At 48.0% G+C, this 21,528-nt stretch overlaps 1 protein-coding gene across 6 annotated transcripts in view; it reads left to right on the forward strand.

Moving 5' to 3' along the window:
• Abr (ABR activator of RhoGEF and GTPase) overlaps positions 1-21,528 on the forward strand; it is a 196,391-nt gene that overhangs the window by 119,899 nt on the left and 54,964 nt on the right. For all 6 annotated transcript variants that reach the window (XM_021175886.3, XM_021175889.3, XM_021175887.3 and 3 more), the window contains 3 exons: positions 5,868-5,966; positions 13,266-13,451; positions 19,587-19,694. In XM_021175886.3, the coding sequence (XP_021031545.2) occupies positions 5,868-5,966; positions 13,266-13,451; positions 19,587-19,694 (393 nt within the window). The remainder of the gene's footprint in view (positions 1-5,867; positions 5,967-13,265; positions 13,452-19,586; positions 19,695-21,528) is intronic.

Consider the following 21,528-nt stretch of genomic DNA (forward strand, 5'->3'; position numbering starts at 1 on the left):
CTTTCTCTAGGTCATGGTGTATAACTTCATCATACTCTGCTGACCACTGAGTGGTAGCGCTGTATGGCTGGGGCCTGTGAAAACTTTTGGAACAACTGAATTTGTTGGGACACACAGAAGCGATACCAGATTCCTGGCCTCGTTTCCTATTAGAGGGATTCTCAGGAAGTGGCACGTGGTCCTGTGCACTTACCATACCTAAAATCATCCTTCCTCTCAGGTCTCCATGACCCCTGAATAGAGCCCTCCCTCTAACTCTCCCTTGCCCTCCCCTCTGCCTCGGTGATTCTGGAGTTAGCATCAGCCTGGGAGCTTCTTGGTCCTCTGTAATAACCTTTCCAGCACCTGTTTCCTCCATCTTGGCCTTAGACAGATTGCCCAGGGTTGCAGAGAAGTGGAGAGCACACCCATCAGTTTATGGAAGTGTTGTCCGGTTGTGTTCGATCTTAAGTGCTCAGGGAGGCATCAAGGAGACAGGTAGACACGGCATGGCCCTTTCTTATAGAGTCCCAAGTAAAGGATCGAGTTCACAGGGGACAGAAAAGTGGAGCGAGAAAGCAAGCAGGCTGTGAGAGGCATCTGATCGAAGAATACCAGAATCCAGATGTGGGGGTGAATGCCTGTAATACTACCCTTTGGGAGGTTGAGGCAGGAGGAATACCAGGAGTTCAAGGCCAGCCTGAAATGCATAGTGAGCTCCAAGTCAGTATGGGCTATGAATGAGACCCTGTTTCAGAGACAGATGAACAGCAATCGCAAAGGCCCCTGGATGCAGAGGAGGAGGGAACCACTTTTAATTGAGTCAGGACTGGACTGCAAACATGTTTCCACACACATGTGCAGGGACCAGCGAGCCAAGGCGGTGCTCGCAACGTCCTGGCTGCAGATGGTCTTGGCTCACTCCTCGATGGCAGCTGGTAGGACTCCAAGGCAATTTACTCTTTGCTATTACTTTACTTCAGGAGTTCTTACCTTAAACAGTAGTTGTGTTGCCATGCGTTTGCCCAGATGCCAGCCCTATAAATCAGTCCTGGTTCCACTGTAATTTCCGAGGTGCTTCGTCTTCTTAGGGGACAGATGCAGAACTGGCTGGCAGTTTTCTCCAGAGCCATAGCTGGAGCTTGCTACCTCTCACAACCCAGCTAGCTTCCTTCGAGGAGTTAACGATCTGTAAACTCATAATGCAGATACTGATAGCAACATCACATCCCATCTGTAAAACGGTGCATAGTTTTCCAAAAAATTTTCACACAGTTCTATTTAAAGGTAGGTAGGGCTGACGAATGGGGCCTTGTAGATGCTGCTATTTCAAGGAACTCATTTGTCAGGAATAAAAAGCTCTTTTGTATTCCATATTAACTCTTCAGGTATCTGTGCTTAACAAGAATGGCTTGTCTGAAATGCCTGTATTCATGTTTGACTACTCAGGTCTCTCCTCTGCAGTGATGATGTTACCCATCACCCTGTTGGTGTTTCCAGAAGTATGGGCCACATAATTGATGGTTTGAGAAATGATTTTAGGTGACATATTGATATATGTTTTATAGTTAGGTGTGTTTTAATGTATATGAGGAAGAACAGGACTCATGTATCATTTCTATGATTTGATATAAAGCTTAGGATAAGACTCTACTAAAATCTGTATTGGCCAAGGAATGGTAGGGCATGTCTTTAATCCCAGTACTTGGGAGGTAGAGGCAAGAGGCTCTCTGTGGGTTCAAGGCCAGCCTAGCCTACATCTTGAAAACTTTTATTATGCCAGTGTGGCAAGGCTATACTGATGTGGTATGAGCAACTGAGGTTCTTCAACGTATATGGAGTATATGAATCTGGCCGTAGCTCAGACAGCAGGAGGGTGGAATGTGAAGGTCTACCACCAAGAAAAGGGGTACTTGGGGGAGGAGAGACTCCAAGCACAGTTCTCTCTTAGGTATGAGCGGGCCCAGCTGTCCTGAGGCTATGGCTTGACTTGGGCATCAGGCCCTGATGTGAGTACAACCCCACATGGCATCTGCTCTAATCCTGAGTGTCCCTTGCAAACTGGTGTGGCCTGTGGGCTAAATTATGCAGTCTGCAAAGTCTCAGACCCTCGCTGGTTAGCTTGTGGCTTCAAGCACAGCTAGAACTGGGCCTGCCTGCTTAGTCCTCACTGTTGCCTTGGAGAAGATAAAGGGCCATGGAAAGATTGTTTCTTGACTTGGCTTAGAACCAAACCTTAGGAGGCTTTATTTAGGCCTAAGCTCTGCGGAAGCCCAGGCCAGAGCCGCCCACGGCTTATCAATAGATACTACCATAGTGACCTGGTGTGTTGATTTAGGGGCCTCAAGATGACAAACTAGCAGTCTAGCAGTTTGTGTAAATCGCTGGGGATGAAGGTGCCCACGAAGGATCTGATTTATAAGCCCCGATGGGAGAGAAGCGGGTGACAGCGTTTCTGTGTTGGGGAAAGGTTGGCTGCGTGGCAGAGCACTTGCCCAGGGCATTCGATGCATGTGGGCACCTCTGGAAAACATGCTGAGAACAACCGCCCAGCATGTGCAGTAGAGAAGGAACAAGTGAATTCTGAACGCTGTTGTTTTATGAAACAAACAAATCTCTCCCACAAGGACTGAGGAAACAGCCATCAATTTCTAGGTTTTGTTTTGTTTTTAAGTTTATTGAGTATGCTGCAAGAGGGTAGCAGCCAGGCAATAACTCCAGAACCAGGGCCAACCATCTCCAGATTGTCCCAAAGCAGAAACATACATGATATGGAGAAAGCCCTCCCTGCCCAAAGATAGAAGGCTCTTCAGTGCTAGCTGAGCAGCAGGCTGACTGTTGGTAAAATTCACAGAGCATAATTTCACATCATTGAATTCTCAGCTGCCTACACCCCATCCTAGCTAGAATTTTAGGAGTATAGCCCAGAGTGGGGACTTTTGGAAATGACTGATTATTGACTTTTAAGAGAGATCTCTTCTCAAAAGCTTCTTTTGGGATAGGCATATGAGGCAAGGGTCTTGTTAAAATGGGTTGTTTCACAGTAGAGGAAGGCTTCTTCAGATCATGAGCTTTACAGAGGCTAAGGAGCACTGCAGTGGGTGAAGCCCACCTGTTTACAAAGCGTTTGCCAGATTCTCAGGGGAATCCTTGCATGGGAGGAATGAGGGCCAGTACGGGAGCAGGGGCCTCCAGCTTGGAAGGCAAAGTGCAGGTCAGGTTTGGGAAGCAGGCAGCTCGCAGGCCAGTGTGGATCTATCTGACTTTGAGAGCTGAAGCCCTGCCTCCCTGGACTCAAAGGTGTTGTTGGAGGCTGGGCTGTCTCCAAGCAGCTGGCCATTTGCACCCCTCTGTGCCTCAGGGCCATAATGTTTATTATACCTACCAGATTGTGAGATGCCAGTGAAGAGCACTTAGCACCCGTTCTTGGTACTTGTGAAGCCATCAATAAATAACTCTGTCCTTCCTTAATGTGGGATTTGTACTGGCTTCCTAATGCTGCCACAAACTTATGGCTAGAAACAACCCCGATTTAGTTTCTTGTAGAGCTTCAGGAAGCTCTCAAGAAATAAATTTATTCCACCTTTTCCCTATATCCCTTGGTTGCAGGTTCCATTCTCTAGCCTCAAAGCCAGCAATTTAGCCTTTACCCCCTCTACCTCATTGTTACATGTGACTACTAAGGGCCCACTTAGGTAATCCAGGAATTTCCTTAAATTCCATCATACCGGAGAAGTCCCTTAGTCAGTCATTAAAGTAACGTGGACCTCTCTGCAGGGTGATCATTGTCTTTACTCTAGGGCGAGATATCATTTCATAGTTTGGGGAGCAACAGCCTTCAGACATTTGTACCACTTAGGAAAAGATGTGAAGAATACTCACTTCGGAAAGTCTTCAGGGACACTGGAATGGGTTTTCTTTGTGGCTTGAGAGATTTCCGTGGCTTGATAGACATTTCTAGCTCACATTAAGGGTGTGCGTGCATTTGATGCCCAGAAAGGAGCTGTTTGAGACAACAGGTCTATAAGTACAAGCTTGGGAAGGGTGTGGGAGAGGGAAGGAAACATCCTAGAGGTAAAAAGAAAGATGAGGTAGCTAGCGTTGGAGGCCTTGGGGTGGACCCCAGCTCTGCCTCTTTTAAGTCTCATTTGTTTCTGTTATATAAGGAAGAATACAGAACTCACTTCAGTGTGGGTGTCGGAGGGCCGGAAAGCAAATATGCAAGTCTAGAGAGGAGTTAAAAGCCTTTCCTGCTGAAGGGCAGATGTGACACAGGATTGAGGCTTGTCTTGGGGAAGAAGAGTGCAATGCAGTTGTTGTAAAGGCCTAAGGGACATCACCCACTAGCCAGGCAGGTAACCTCAAGGCCATGTAGGTCTTAGGTGGAGGAAGAAGTGACAGAATAGCCATCCTGTGAAGAAGAGGTGTCACTTAGCCTAGGAAAGAGCTCAGAAGGTAACATTGACAGGAGATCCCAGCTTCAGGGCTGAGTATGACCACCTTTCCTGGGAAGGCAGAAATGGCTGGGCCTTGGCCCTGGGAGAGATTGGGAGGTAGGGAAGGGCCTGAGGCCATTACAGGTATTTAAGTAAGATATGCTACAGCCCAAGTAACAGCTTCTGGCCCTCCTTTTTTATTTATCTTTGTTTCAATGTTTTCTTCTCCTACTAGATTATAAACCAGGTGAAGGCTGAGACTGCTTGCTTCCTGTTGTAGCCATAGGGGCTGCTGAGCATTCAGGAAATATTTGTTGAATAGATACATGAACCTATCTTTCCTAGTTGAATTTTGCAGTATTTATATTAAGCCCTTGACCAGAAGGTGTTCTTGGAAGATTGATTTTACTGCAGGAGAGAGGAAGGATTCAGAGGTCAGTTCAGAGACCTTGGGTGGAGGAGTCAATCCTGGGGATAGTCAAGGAAGCATCCAGACGTGGCCGAGGGGAGGGAGGCGGGCTGATGAGCAGCCAGGAATAAAGCTTGAATAAAATAAATTTTCCTGCCTGGTGAAAATGACATGCTCTTCACTGAAGGTAAAATTTTAACGCCTCTCTCTATGCCACTGTGCCAGTTGGCATCCAGGCTTAAACAGGGCATGATCTCCACCACTGGGGAACAGGAATTCAGGAGGGAGGGAAACCTACACCATGAGGAATGGCTGAGGTAAGCGTGGGTGGCCCACAGCTGACACCTGTTATGGTATTGAGCCCCTAGGACAGGAAGACCTTAGCACAAGTGGCCACAAGGCCAGGGCTTCCATACCCATTTCCGCCCCATTCTCTCCAACCCTGTCTCAGTTTATATATCACTTCCTCTGGGGGCTCTGTCTGTCCTTAACTGTTCCCAGAACTGTTCCCCGTCCCACGTAACGTAACCAAGCTCAACCTCAAGTCATGAAAGAATGTCTTTATCCCCTCTTCCCTGTTAGACCAGATGTAAAGCGGGTCCTTGCTGGCCCTAGTTAGCATCACAAAGTTAGTAAGGAGAAAATGGTTGAGAGCAGAAGCTGGCAGAGGATGGGAGAGAAACCACACGAGATGTAGCAGGAGTATGGGTGGTTGCTTTTTCTTTTATGTTTTGCTGTTTTCCAAAACTTATCTAATATAAAACCTGGCATTAGGCAGAGCATGGAGGTTCATGAATAGAATCTCAGCTTTTGAGTGGTTGAAGCAGGGGTATTGCTGTGGGTTCCAGACTAGCTTGGGCTACAGAATGGAATTCTGTGTGAAGACAAACAATGATGTTAATAATATGGCTTTTATCACCTTTGAATATGTTGGTTAAAAGAATAGAGAGAGGGAGAAAAAAAAAAAAAGCAAAGAAATAGGCGTCTTGAGCTGTGGCCCCTTCTTACCCGCCACCTCCGGCTTTTGGCTTGCTCTCTTGCAGGTGGAGGCAGGGAAGGGTCTGGAGATGAGGAAGCTAGTTCTCTCTGGGTTTCTGGCCAGTGAAGAGATCTACATTAACCAGCTGGAAGCTCTGTTACTGGTGAGTACAGGGGTTGGGGGTGTCCCTGTCAGCCAATGCCCTGCTTTAAAACTGCTCTTGGAGTTGGAGAAGACCATAGAGGACAGACACCAATGTTCCTCTGTTCACAGCCAGGCATCTGGAGAGCTGAATCAGTCACTGCCGTGTCTCCGAGACCCTCCTGTGACAGGCGGGAAAAGACACACCGGTGTGGGAGGACAAGCACTCTCATCAGCCGTGATGACTGTGAGGTGGCATTGGGAGTTGATACAGTGCTATATACCAGGGGGCACCTTGCTGCCCCAGCACTGCTCTGGGTAGTGTGTATCCGTCAATCAAGCTGAGACCCTTTCGTCACCCTTGGTCCAAGTCCTTCCTCTTTCCCAGGAAAGGAGACCATTAGCACCATCCTGAAGGCTCTCTGTTGGGAAATGGGAAATGGAGGATGTCTGTGTTTTAAAGTGCTATTGCTCTGAAGTGTTAGACCAGCCTGCGCTCTCAGTGAAGATGAAGGTGGTGTTGCGTGAATCAGATCGGGTGGTGACTATTAAAACATTCTCCAGAGATAAAAGCATCACCACACAGACGCGTTAGCCTTTGAAGAAAGTGCTTATGAGATGCGTCTGGGTATTATGCAGAGTGATTGTGTGGTGTAAATTCTTTTCTCTGGGTGTTGTGCAGTCAGATGGCGTAAAAAACTGTTTTGGGGAAAAAAAAAAAAATCTGAGACAGGAGGATCAGCATGACTTTGAAGCCAGTACGGACTACCTAATGAATTTCAGGCCAGTCCAAACCTTGTCTCAAAAAGCTAAAAAGACAAACCAAGCGAACAAATAAAAAACCCCAGAGAATCAGAGATAAATGTGGATCAGTAGAGGACGGTCCTTATAAGCAACACCCATGATTGCGAGCTTGTGAGATGGGTTGTCCTTCAGTGTCCCAGAGGCATTGGGGTTTATTAGCCAAGGAATGTACAGCTGCTGTGCAGGGCACCGTGCTGAGCTTGTCTCAGGGTCTCCTTGGGAGTTCACTGGTCAGCCCAGAGGTGGTCTCCACACGGGAGTCAGTGGTGGAGGACAGGAATCTCGTCTGCATCTGGAGCCAGGAGTGGGACACAGCCTTACCCTGCTGTTAGCAGCATGCATAGTGCAGTGTTTGCAAACAGCATCTCAACCCCTTTTCGGGGGTTATGAAAGTGTAGAGGTTTGAAGCAGCATTTTAAAACAAATTGAGAAAGACTGTCAGTGTGTACATAAGCAGTGAAGGGTAGGTGCTGTCAGAATGTGTGTCTAGATGATACACAGGGGCACGTTATCTTTCTTTCATCTACCCCTTTTCCTCCCTATCCTTCCTTGTCTCTTTCTCATGTAACCCAGACTGGCCTTGAACTCACTCTGTAGCTGAGGCTGGCTTTGAACTCTTGATTCTTTACATCCACCTCTCAAGTGCTGAGGTTACACTAATGTGAGGGTCCACTACATTATTTTTTAAATGTTTTATGGATTCAAAACCCACTGTGTTGCTAGATGTGAGAGTGTGTGTTTGTAACCCCAATACTCTGTAGGCTGAGGCTAGACCAATCATGAGTTAGAAGCCAGCCTGAGCTAGATAAGGAGACCTTGTCTCAAAACAAATGAGACCACTGTCTTCGAAAAGTTATGTGTAAACTCTCCGATCCTTAGCTTCTTATTTGAAGATGGTATAGTTGTCTCCCTTCTGTGGAGAATCTATTTCAAGACCCATAATAGATGCCTGCAATGCCTTGGATAGTACTGAATCCTAGATATACTGTGGTTTTTTATTATTATTATTATTATTATTATTATTATTATTATTATGATACAAACTTATAGACAAATTAGGTACAATAAGATATTAACAATAATGAACATGAGCGATGGTGGCCATATACCATAATGAAAGTCGTGTAGTAAAGTCATGTAACATGGCCCCTGCCTTGAGTGCAGACACACTGTTTTCAGAGCATGGATAACCACAGGTAGCTGATGGTAGCGAGAGAGTTGGTACCTTCCCCCTTTGGGTTGATCCTTTGGGACCCAGTACTGTACAGGCTACTAAAGATAAAAGGCAGACAGGCCTGGGGTGTGCTGTACCCAAAAGTGCATCACTGGCAGAACGCAGATCTGACAGGGACCAGATGCATGACTGAGAGCCCCACTTCACACCTTACCTTCACGAAGTGAGAGGACCATGCCATACCTCATTTTTTCCATCTACAGGCTGGGTTCACAAGTAGTACTCTCTGTGTGGGACTGTTGCAAAGATAATGAATTGTATTCAGCTCTTGGGAAGGGCCTCGGTGTTACCTGGCATTTTTACTGTTTCCTCCTGAGCTGAGCAGAGACAGATTCAGGCTCCTGTGTTCCTTTTGGTTTTGTTTTGAGAGTTTGGTTTTGTTTTGGGTCTTGCTATGTAGATCAGCCTGAGCCCAAACTTGGAACTGTCTTCTTGCTTTTGCTTCTTGTGTTCTTGGTGACAGTGGGTTTGAAAATCAGTGTCTTGCCAAGTATAGTGGTTTATGCCTATAATCTCAGCAGCAAGCTTCAGGCTTTTGTGTTCTTGTCAGTACCCCTCCCCCAGATACCCCAAAGAAGGAGGAGGTGGTACCCCTGAGCGGCACGCCTCTCACATTCCATTTTCCTTCATCAGATGTTCTCCTCTGGACAGAGATAGATTTAGGAACCAGGGCAGAGCTTCCTGATAGCTTCCTGATGTGCCTTCCTAAAGAGCTTCTACCCCAAAGGCACACTGTGTGATCGCATCCACACACACCCCACCACCACCACCACCACTCCCAACTTGTTCACTCTGGCCTCTCAGAAGGCCTTAGGCTCAGAGGATAAAGCTCAAAGATAAGGACTCAATCCCTCCCTCCACTAATCAGGAGCCCTCCCCTTTTAGCCACTGAGGAGCCCAGCTCTGCTTTTCCTGGGTGGTCCAGCTTAGAGGTGAAACTGTTTCTCTGGCTTTCTCTCCCACTTCTCCTAACAACAGATCCCTTATCCCCCAGGGAGTGACTTAAAAATGGAAATTGACTTCTCAGTGCAAAGTGTCTCTTTTCTCCTCAGTACTTCCTGGTATGCAAAGGACTAGGCCTATGTACTTAAGGCTGTACACACTGGCAGAAACAACACAACACACAGACAGGAAAGCCACATAGGGGCCTCTGTTCCCCGGCCAGCACCCAGGGGCCAGGTTTAGTAACTTTCTGGAAGGAATGGTGAGCTTCTGTAACTCCTGAGGTCTGAGAGCTCAGCTTTAGGGGCTGGGGCTCTAAAAGAAAGAGAACTAAATGCTCTGCACAGGTACTGTGTGGATTGTTGCCTACAGTCCATCCCACCTTGGGGTCATAGTTTGCCACAGCTAGCCCAATTGCCACCTTCTCTTAGCCTTTCACTGTGGCTGTTTCTGTCCGAGTTCATAGTCCTGGGGCATCTCAGCTTGCTTGTTTATGTGATAGGTTAACTACACCTCCTCTGTGAGTGCCAAGAAGTAACCAGGGCTTCGATAGTAAATGTGCCTGTCAGGGCCAAGCCTTCAGGGGTAGGAGGTAGAGGAAGTGGGCAGATTTCTTTCCCCTGTTTCGAAAGGCTACTTTGCTAGAGGACACGGCAGACATGACTACGTGAGGGCAGAACCGGCTAACTCCCACCTTTAAGTGAAGCTCCCAGGGTGGGAGTTAAGGCCACCCAGGGGTTCTCTGTAAGAATTCTTTTGACAGCTTCTCTCTAATCCTTGCCATAATCTAGACCAGGGAGGAGGGCGGAGGTAGCTGATGTGCTAACTCCCTGGTCCTAATAGCAATGTTGGGTCAAGCTCAGTGAGAGGAGCCTGGCCTTTGAGCCTTCATGTGAGTCTTCAGATAAAAAGTAACTTACTGAGGACCAGCCAGACCTTCCCCCTTCACCATGGATAATGGGGATGAGAGCAAAAAAGTCAGTCCTTCATCTGGTGAGAAAGTTTCAGGCAGGCTGGCCCATGTGAGAGCACTTTTCTTCCCCTTTCACAGACAGTGGGAAGTTGAGGAGGAAGCAGAGCTGCTGGGCCTGTCTCGGAGGAGGGAGGTTGACCAGTGTGTGCTTCCCCAGCAGTCGCTTCTGAGAAGTCTCGGCCTTCCCAGGGCTGTTCTCCTCTTCCCTTTATTCCTTCCACGTGGGGACTGTGCCAAGGCACAGGATGAGTGGCTTTGAGGCTCCGTGGCAATTTGTACCTGTCCATTGGATTAGATATAGATGTTATGTCACGTCTGAAGGGAAGTCCCCTGTATCCTTCCACCTGGGCATGGGAGCACGCTGTGCTTTCCTCCTAGTTCCTCCTGCTGCCTTGCCTGTGTGACCCCGCAACTCTCCTCCTGCTAAGATCTCACCGGCTTCAGAGGCCCCATTACTTTCACTGGTACCTCCTCCACAAAGCCTTTCCTTAGCTGCTCCAGTACATCCAAGTTGGGAAATGTCCAGCTTCATGCTGGCCACCAAGTTGCTTGGTTTGTTTCAGTCAATTTTTTCAAATAGCATCTAATGTTCTCAAGAAAGGAGATCATGGGTCACCAAAATGATCGCCTGAGTACTGGGCTGCTGTCACTCACGGCTCTGCAGAATGCTGGGTCATTGCATAGCCAGCCGTGCTGTCAAAGCCATACTCCCCTCTGCGTAAACACACTCCTGTGCTCCATCCAGTCCTGCTCAGCCCTCCTCTTCCTGTATATGTGCACTGTACATAGTCTTAGTGGCCAAGCCTGGTTCTGACTCCGGTTCAGTCTTCAAGGAAATCTTGATGAGGACAATTCTCTCTGGCCCCATGACTCTATCTCAGAGTGAGGGTCCCTCCCCTCTTTGGAGGAGCCACCTCACCACCCTGCCTTAGGTGGTCCCCTCCTTATTTTCTTCATCGAACTTACTGGTGTGTATAATTTCATGTTTGATCATTTACTTGTGTTTCCTTTGTCTCCTCTGCTAGACTGGAAACACCATGAGGACTGGGACGGTATGTGTTCCAGGCACACCAGTGGGGGTTGGGGATTAGTCTTATATTTGGCACTTGGTTCTTTATTCAAAGGATGGATAATAATATTAGCTGCCTTCTAGATGCCAGATAGGTACTAGAAACTTTATTTATTTATTTATTTATTTATTTATTTTCAGAGCTGAGGACAGAACCCAGGGCCTTGCACTTGCTAGACAAGTGCTCTACCACTGAGCTAAATCCCCAACCCCTCTTTATTATTATTATTATTTTTAATATTTATTTATTTATTTATTTGTATTTTTTTGAGACAGGGTTTCCTCTGTGTAGCCCTGGCTGTCCTGGAACTCACTTTGTAGACCAGGCTGGCCTCGAACTCAGAAATCTGCCTGCCTCTGCCTCCCAAGTGCTGGGATTAAAGGCGTGCGCCACCATGCCTGGCTCTTTATTATTTTTTGAAGATTTATTTACCATCTTTATATGTATGTGTCTACATGAGTTTATGTGCACTGCATGCATGCTTAAACTAGAGGCAAGAAGAGGACGTCAGATCCTCTGGAACTGGAGTTACAGGTGGTTGTGAGCTACCATGTGGGTGCTAAGAACTGATCCCATGTCCTTTGCAAGAGCAGGAAGCAGTCTTTTTTTTTTTTTTTTTTTTAAGATTTATTTATTATATGTAAGTACACTGTAGCTGTCTTCAGACACTCCAGAAGAGGGCACCAGACCTCGTTACAGATGGTTGTGAGCCACCATGTGGTTGCTGGGAATTGAACTCTGGACCTTCAGAAGAGCAGTCGGGTGCTCTTACCCACTGAGCCATCTCACCAGCCCCAGCAGGAAGCAGTCTTAACCACTGAGTCATCTCTCCAACCCCTAGATAGTCTATGTAATGTGTGACTTTTGAGATTCACTCTTCCTATTGGTTCTTTTGAGAAGGTAATACCACTTCAGTCCCACACATGACCCTGCTAGTGAAGAGATGATACACCTAGAAATGGGGAGTGACTTGCTCCCAACTAGTAAATGGCAGACTCTGGCTGCAGCTCATACTGCCTGGCCTTACCAAGATTGAATCCCATCCTGTTTTTTAGCAAGAACTTGTTACTAAAGGTTACTTGGTTCTAGTGCCAGGAGGGTCAGTGGGTCTTCTTGGGCCTGGCTTTGTCTTGTTTCTGGACTTTGTAGAATGTGGAGGACAAAGAAAGTCAACAGTTGGACATTGTCTGGATATATGAGACTTGGGCTTAGCCACTGTCATCAGGAAGATGGAGTACAGTTGGGATAGAAGGCTGGCCTCTGTGACCAATCCAGGTTGGCTGTCATAGCACTGAAGGAGCCAGTGGTAGCTCTGGTGAGTCCATGCTGACTCTGTCGTCTCCCCACTGCTCCCAGGTCTACAGGGAAACCCTTTCCATACTGCCTTAAGGTTGTAGGCTGTTCTCCCTCAGCTATGTGTGCCTTCCCTGTCCATATATCTACACCCTGTCTCCTGCTGGGCCATTGCCCAGTCACTGCCAGGGACAGTCACTGCCCCTTCCACTGAGGACGCTGGTGATCTTGGTATAGATGAGCAAGGATGACTAGCTGCTTTCATTTTCATGTCAACAGGCATTGAGAAAGAGTCTTGTGACCAAAACCACACTCAGTGGGAAAGATCATCACGCTCGCTTAGTAATGTCTGCATGTCTGCTACGGATGTGGAAAGTAGGAGGGTGGCATGTATGTACCCGCTCCTCTCTGAGCTAGCATTGGTTTCTTTTTTGAGACTGGCTCTCACTGTGTTGCCCAGGCTGGCCTGCAATCCTCCTGCCTCAGCCTCTGGAGTGTTTCCAGTACAGACCTGGCTTGAGCTAGTCTTGAATCTCTCTTTGGTTTTACCTCCTGAGTACTAGAACTGCCTTCTGTTTCTCAAAAGGAAACAGCCAAAGAGCTGGCCTCCCAGGTAACACTGTCCCACTGAAGCATGACAAGGAGGCTTATGACTGGGGCCTGAGGCCATGGTGGAAGAGACTAGGAACCTGCTCAATGGACCAGTGAACACATACAAACGAGCCAGGAGTTGTGTGAGCTAAGGTTGGGTTGGGGAAGGGAAGTGCTGTGGCTACTGTGTCAGATCGCTGCTGCCAGGTTCCCTCTCTCTGCATGTGGCTTGTTGGGACCTGTGACAGCAGCTCTGAGAAATCATGTTTCAGGTGCTCTGACTTCAGCGGCCCTGCCTAGGCAGGACTTGGGCGGCACTGCATGTAATCAGTGTCACAATCTGCCCAGGACCTGCCAACGAACGCTCTGGTTCATTCATCACCACCTTTGTACTTTGTTCCTCTTCCTCTTCAGCCCATGAAACCCCTGAAGGCCACAGCCACCACCTCCCAGCCCGTGCTCACCATCCAGCAGATTGAGACCATCTTCTACAAGATCCAGGACATCTACGAGATCCACAAGGAGTTCTACGACAACCTCTGCCCCAAGGTGCAGCAGTGGGACAGCCAGGTCACCATGGGCCATCTTTTCCAGAAACTGGTGAGTCTCCCATGAGGGCATGTCTCTATGGCAGACTGGTGTTAGAACTGGTCACTCTAGCCCTCTTGAGGCCTGGGTCATCTCCCAAGCCCTTGGAGGCCAGTCTGGACCTGGGTTCTTTAGGGCAATTGGACTTGGATCCTCAACCCCAGCCCCTATCCTAGTGGAGCCTTGAAAGTGCTTCTAGAGATAGCGGCGGAGCCAGGTCCTCTGTGTGAATGTTCCTGGGGAATGCTGACTTTGTCTGCATGGGAGTCCTTTGAGCACTGGAATGGAGTTTCCTCTGCCAGGACGCAGGTCCCTCTGTCACTCCATGGACAGAGAAGTGTGTGAGGAGGCTGCAGGAGGATGACGCTCACCTGAGACCTTGGAAGGCTGTTGCATCCGAGTGCTGCCTTTACAAAGTGAAGCAGTTGGTCGGATATGGTCCTAACTAACAGTTGGTTCTAGAGTAGAGTGTATCAGCAGCCGGTGTTACCTGCTGCTGCTCACAGGAGAAGAGCACAGGTTTAATGTTGGAGGATGTTCACAGAAGTCCTTTTGTTGCTAAGACTTCCATGACACCCTCCCCCTTAGCTCTGCCTGAGCCCACTTAGACCAAGGCACTTCCTGACCTCTGTAGACCGTAAATGGTCTTCCCCATTTACCTGGCTTCTCTCCATCAGTCCCTAAGTTGGAATGACCTCAGAAAAGCCTTTCCAGGCCCCATGTTTGTCCCTCATGAACACTTATTTAAAAAGCACCTATCTTTCCCATCTTCACTTTGCCCACCAGTGTAAACTCTGGGAACAGTTTATATTTTCTTCTCATTAGACTCCCAGAACTAATGGACCCGACTGGTAGATGAGCAAATGAGTGGATGGATAGACACGTTATGACCTTGATTGAGGCTGGAGAGAACTTGAATGTTGAAGGTGATACCTGTATCCTGACAGCCATGTTTTCAAGGCCACAAGTGTTGTGGGAACAAGCACAACCAGAGCCAGTCATAGCTGGGTTTGAATCCTGGCTTTGCCACAGGTGGTCCTGTGACAGCCAGCTTACCCTCCTGTTCTCCGCTTCCTTCTCTGTGAAGAGGGGTAGCCGCCTGGACAGTTGCAGGAGTGAGTTGATGCCTGAAAACGCCTGCTGCTGTCGCTGTTCTCATTACCGCTGTTTTAGGAAGAGGTACTCCTGAGGTGTTGTTTCCCAGAATGCTATAGTTCTGGTAGTTGGGGACCCAACTGCTTCCCCTGGCGATCTTTCCCTGTTCACTGAAGTCTGAGGTGATTGATATGGGGGCTGCCTCTACTCAGCCCTCACAAATACAGAACACAAGCCCTGTTGAGAGGGCAGATAGGCAGAGCAGAATGGAAGAGCTCTCCAGTTTGATATTTCTGTTGGGTTTTGGTGCAGGGTCTCTGTAACTCAGGCTGACCTTGAGCTTGAAGCAGATCATCTTCCTCAGCCTCCCAAGTGCTGTGAATACAGGCCTGAGCCTACATAGCTTTATCAATTTGTCTGTATCATTCTGACTCCGAGTCCCCTTGGTCTCAGCGCCACTGGTCTGGTTAGGAATTTGCTTCCCAGCCACCACCTCTCTCAGCATCATGAACTGCTGTCTGCCACCCTGAGGCTGCCTGCTGTGTGAGGCCTGGGTGGAGCCAGGGCAAGCCAGGCATCTGGAGGCAGTTTATTTCGGCTGAAGTCTCTGGGTATTTGATTATCCATTACCAAGAGAGAAGAATTAGCATCTCTGCTGTTTGTTTTATGAGATCATTCCAGTGCCAAACTCCTGTTTCCAAGCAACCTGTGCTTCCCAGTTAATGACCCTGGCAGGCTGGGCCTCTGGCCTTCCAGCCTCGGGTAACTATGGAGATGAGAGTACCTGGCATGGCCCGTGACCACTGCACACAGGTGGCTTCTGGGTCACAAGAGGGTAGCAAACACAGGTATTCGTGCTTTGTTTTTCTTGTGGTAACAGAGGAGATTGGGGGGGGGGGTGTCAGCTGCTTGAGTGTTTGCCTAGTTTGCAGAAAGCCCTGAGTTCAGTCCTTTGCTCTAAATAAAACTGGGTGTGGTTAGCCACACCTGTAATCCTAGCACTATGGAAGCCAAAGGCAGGAGGATCAGAAGTTCATGCTTAACCTTAGCTAGGTAGTGAGTTTGAGGCCAGGCTGGGATACAGGAGACCCTGCCTCAAAGAAAGAAAAGATGAAGAAGTCGAGAGAATAGAAGGTACTAGAGCCCTTCCTGGAAGACTGTGATCTGTGCTGGTTATGGAAGTGTCTGGGACATCTCTGTGCACTTATGGCTGAGGGTTCCCTGGAGATAAGTGCCCTTAGACCCCTCTGCCCCTTTCCTGGGAGCTTTTCCTTCTGACACTGCACTGTGTGGGCCTCTCCCCAGCACCCTAGTTCACACCCTCCTCTCTGGCTTCCTGGTCCCAAGGGCAACCTCACCAGCTTCTGTCTCCTCCCTGGGTGGCTCCAGGGACCTGCCCCTGGCACATGCCCAGCCTTTGTGTCCTGAAGGAACAAAGATTCTTAGGGAACAGATTGATCTTGTGGGACCACAGGAGCAGTGTCTATCACTAGCACCTTGGTTGGCAGAAGCCCCCAAGGACGCCCGCCTGCAGCAGCTGTGTTCCGTTGCTACTTCATTGGGAAAAAATTTAAAGCAGAAAATCTGAGGATAACGTAGTAGACAACTGTGTCTGCTGCTCTCAGTGTAACAGATGAGGGTCGTCAGAAAAACACCAAACCTTTCCTTTTCTCCATTATTTTCCTATTTCATCCTCTTCCTCCTCCTCCTCCTCCTCCCTAATAAAACTATCATCATCAGCAGCAGCAGCAACTGTGTGTATGCATAATGTGTATGAGTGAGCTGGGATGCGTGTATAGAATCTGCTCTCTCATTCCACCATTACATGGACTCTGAGGATCAAATTCAGGTTACCAGGCTTATTGCCTGATGAGTCATCTTGCCAGCCCCTCCTCTAGTAAAACTTTCTAATAAAAAAAAAAAAAGGAGAATTGCAAGTTCAAGGCCAGACTGCACAACTTAGTGAGACCTTGTGTCAGAATGGAAAGAAAAAAGAGGGGCCAACTGTAGGCCTACCTGGTGGTGCACATCTGTTAATGCCAGCACTTGGGAGGTGGAGACGGAAAGGTCAGGAGCTCAAGGTCGGTCATCTCTGGCTACATAGGGAGGGAACTTGAGACTAGCCTGGGCTACATGAGACCCTGTCTCATAAACAGTGAACAAAACAAAATACCAAAGTATTACAAATAAAGGCGAGTCTGCCCCTCCTTCACCCTTTTCTCCCGAAGCACCTTGGTGGGGATTTGATGTGGAGCTGTGTAGATTGCGGTTTATATGTTTGATGCTTTCATATCCTCATGGAACTGCATGCACTTTTACAATGTGCCAGCGTGTGTACATGTTGCAGTCTCGTCACATTTGCTCTGAGGAGCGTGTTCATTCATCTGAGCTGTGTTTGTCCGAGTTCCTGTGCTTGAAAACATTCGCGCCACCTCTCCTACTGTGAGTGTCCTTGCTCAGGTCTCCCGGGGTACAGACATATCCAGGGTTTTCAAGAGCAGCGCTAGCCAATGGAAATAGGTTGTGAGTCACATCCAGTTTTTAAGTATTTCATTGGTTATTAATGTGTGTGAGAGAGTGTAGATTGGGGGTGGGGGGGCACCCATGGTGCATGTGTAGAGGTCAGAGGGCAACTTTCAGGAGTTGATTCTCTCTTTGGGTTCAGGAACTGAACTCAATGCAACAAGCTATTTACCTGCTGAGCTGTCTTGCTGGTCCCGTATATATAATTTGAAATGTCCTAGTAACCACATTTTGTTGTTGTTGTTGTTGCTATTTTTTAGTAATGCTGGGTTTGAACCCAGGGCCTCACACATATAGGAAAACTCTAGCACTGAGCTGTGTTCCCAATCAGGAACCACAGTTTTTAAAAGTAAAAATAAAGACTGGAAGTAGCTCGTGCTAGCTAGTGTGGTCACTTCTATCCCCAACGCTCTGGGTTTATCTCCAGGAACCCAGAAAACAAACAAATACAAGGTGGGTGTGGCTATGCCTGCTTGTTCTCCTAGCTACCAGGAAGACTAAGCAGAAGGATCACTGGAACGCAGGCCTTTGAGGCTATCTGGGCAGTACCATAAAACCAGAGAGAAATGGAGAGGAACACACAGCATACAGAGCTGGTGAGGTGACTCAGTGGCTAATAGCTGATGGTCTGAGCTCAAGCCCTGGATGACACAGTGGTGGATATAGCTGACTCCTGGTGCTTTTATGTATATGAGCATTTGCTTGAATGCATGTTTGTGCACCAGGCATCTGACAGCTGAAGCTACAGGAGGTTATAGATCCCCTGGGACTGGAGTCAGAGCCAGTTGTGAGCCGCCTTGTGGGTGCTAGGAATTGAACCTGGGTCCTTCGGGAGAGTAGCCAGTGCTCTTAACTACTGAGCCGTCTCTCCAGCCCCTGAGAGAAAATTGTCTCCAGGCCTGCCTGCTGCTACAGCACCATGGGTACTTGCACACACTCCCATCATACACATACAGATAATAAAATGTTTAAAGGGTTAGGGTGATGGCTGAACAGTTAAGAGTGCTTCCTGCTCATATAGAAGACTCAGATTTGGTTTCCAGTACTCATGTTGTGTGGTTTACAACTTCCTATAACATGGCACACAGGCATATATGCAGGTAAACAAAACACATACAAAATAAAGTAAATTAAATTAAAAACCAATCTCCGGGAAGGCTAGGCATGGTGGTGTGCACTGTACTCAGGACTTAGAAGGTAGAGGCAAGTGAGTTGGGAGTTCAAGGTCATCCTCAACTACATAGCAAGTCTGAGGTCAGCCTGGAGTGCATGAAACCTGTTTCAAAAAAAAAAAAGATAAAAAAGGATATGTGTATGCAGGGGATAATTTATAAACTCTTTTATATGCTGGGTCTTTGGCATCCAGTGTGGAGTTGTTGTTGTTGCTGTTTTATTTGTTTGTTTTGTTGGGCCAGGTTCTCACTGTATATTCTTGGCTGGGGAAGGTGCTATATAAACCATATTAGCCTTGAGACCTATCTGCCTCTGCTCCCAGTGTGGAGTGTATACATGTAGCATGCATGGGTCAGTTTGCAGTGGCCATGTTGTACCTGTTCAGTATCCATGGGTGACTCATGACCACTGTGTTAGACAACATGAGGTTGTGGTTTATGTTAATGGTAGACTTGCTAAGCCCTAGGCTGAAGTTGTGCCTGTGGTCAGTCTGATTAGTTATTGACAAGCTAATTGTGTCTGAGGGAACCAAAGCGCAGCGCCATTAGACTCTAAAGTTTGACTCTTCAGATGGGCGTGGCATCACATTGTATAGCTTGAATTTGCATGCCATCTCTTTGTTCTCTCAGGAGGAATACTTTTACCTAACCCAGAGAAGGGTTGTCATAAATACTTGAAGTAATTAAGTTAGCAAGTCTCAGTTTTCCTTTTAGAAGAAGGACGATGGGCCCATCCATGCATCCTAAGGGCAGTGAGGCTTTTGCCTGTCGAGACAGGCGTTAGGGTCCAGCTGGCATTAGGTGCATAGTGAGCAGGGGTTTTAGCTCCTTGGAGGCTGAGAAGGTGGGACAGGACCTTAGGGACTCGGTACGGAGCAGGGGCTGAGCAAGCTACATGTGCCAACCCTTGCTGTCTCCCTTGCTCTGTTTGATTACAAGATGTGGAAGAGGTGTAAGGCACTGAGAGGCTTTGAGCCCTCCCTGGGAGACCTTGATGGTGCTAAAGGGAAAACTAACAAAACACAAAACAAAGAACAACAGTGCATAAAACCAAGTGTTGGGATAAGTTGAATTTCTGGCATGCTAACAAAGCCCTGCCCTGCCCTCCCCACTTAGTACCACCTTGTTACCCTTATTGGCTGAGCCAGTTTCCATGGAAACTGTCAAGTTCAAAGGGATACTGTAATATGTTCATCTCGGCCTTTCCCCTGGTTTCCGGCAAACCCTTTGGAGCTGAGTTAGAGGTTCTGAGTGCTAAGGGGGCTCCAGGAGCTCCGCTTTCAGCCGTTCACCACCCCTCTCTCCATCCCACTCTCACCCCCTGCTCCTCCTCATTTCCTCTGTCTCCACCCTGCAGGCCAGCCAGCTTGGCGTGTACAAAGCATTCGTGGATAACTATAAAGTCGCTCTGGAGACAGCCGAGAAGTGCAGCCAGTCCAACAACCAGTTCCAGAAGATCTCTGAGGTAGGCAGCTCTCCCCACAGCCCCCCATCCACCCTGGGCCCTGGTAACTGGCTGAGAAGCCTCTGAGTCTATGGAGCTCCTCTCTTTCTTGCCCCAGGGAAGCTGTCCACCACAATAATGCTCAGCCTGACATTTGCTTTCTTGCAACTGACATTTTTCCTCTTAATATAAGAATATCGATTGGTTTGACTTAATTTTTTTCAGATTAGAAAGTGGCACGGAGGAGGAAAAAAGAAAATAAGGGGGGGGGGCAACTTTCTTCCCAAGTGACTTCCCAACCTTTGACCTTTGTTTCCTCTCCTGTGGAGTGAACTATTTGGACCTGCCCAGCTCATCTCAAAACTTGATGGGGGTGAGGTGGAAAGATGATGGTCTGGTCTGGCAAGTAAAAGCTCCTACTGTCTTGCACAACACCTAAGTTGGGTTCCCAGCACTCAAGTTGGGTGAGTGAGCACTTGTGGTCCCAGCTGCAGATCTGATCCTCTGACCTCCTCAGACCTGCAGTCATGTGGACATATGCACACATATGTTACACACGTGTACACATAATTTTAAAAGAGAAATCACCAGGGCTACTATTTAATACGCAGATGTCCAGGCTCAGAGTTCAACCCTTTTCTTCTCTCTTCTCCCTGCGCATCCTCTCTCACTCTGTGCTGCTTGGGCCAGTCTGCCTTCCTCAGTCTCCCCAGTTCTGGGATTATAGGCGTGTACCCTGATGGCCCAGATCTGCTGATTCAAGAGGGGAGGGTGGGTCAGGAACAGGAGTTTTATATTCTGACAGGCTTTTGATTTATGGTCAGAAACTCTTAAGATTTATTTATTTATTTATTTATTTTATGTATATGAGTTCTGTAGCTGACTTCAGGCACACCAGAAGACAGCATTAGATTCCATGACAGATGGTTGTGAGCCACCATGTGGGTGCTGGGAATTGAACTCAGAACCTTTGGAAGAGCAGCCAGAGGTCTTAACCATAGAGCCATCTCTTCAGCCCCTATCAGAAACTCTAGACAAAGTAGTTTTGAAAGGTACTAAGCAAAGCCAGGCAATGGTGGCACATGCCTTTAATCCCAGCACTTGGGAAGCAGAGGCAGGCGGATTTCTGAGTTCGAGGCCAGCCTGGTCTGGTCTACAGAGTAAGTTCCAGGACAGCCAGGGCTATGCAGAGAAACCCTGCCTTGACAAACCCCCCCCAAAAAAAAAAAAGAGAAAGAAAAAGAAAGGAAGGTACTAAGCACATGAGACTGCAGTCTCATGGAGTCAACCAGGCTCAGTTAAGAACAGAAGCCCTAGACCCCTTTGGCTAGGAACATGCCTGTCCCTGCTCGGTAGCTAAGCCTTCCCCTCTAGTACATGCATGGTAGAGGTATGAAATCACCTGCCATTGACATTTCTTGTGTTGCTGTTATTGTTTTTTGTTTTTGAGACAAGGTCTTACTATGTAACCTTGGCTGGCCTGGAACTCATGATTTAGCCCAGGCTAGCCTCCTGCCTCTGCCTCTTGAGTGCTAGGGTTACAGGTGTGCATCTCCATGCCCCACGTGGCTTTGGTGCATCTATCCAGGAAGTGGCAGGGAGAGGCTAGGACTCCTCAGTTCAGTTCATCCTGTATCCAGAGGCTCCCATGACACTGCCAAGCCACTAGCTTTGGAAGCAGCACCCATCCGAGCTCAGGACAAGAAAGAGAGCCTCCAATTTAGAGGAAGCTAGGGGTAGGGGGTACTTCTGTAGTTTTGGAAGTCTTGCCTTGAAGTACCCCTTCCCTTGGCTTTAGTGCTACAAAAAGGAGACACATGAGTCCTCGAAACTGCTGGGATTGCAGATCTTACCC

The sequence above is a fragment of the Mus caroli genome, unplaced genomic scaffold, assembly GCF_978045245.1.
Source record: "Mus caroli unplaced genomic scaffold, Mus_caroli_1 scaffold_13, whole genome shotgun sequence".
In the NCBI taxonomy this organism is placed as follows: Eukaryota; Metazoa; Chordata; class Mammalia; order Rodentia; family Muridae; genus Mus; species Mus caroli.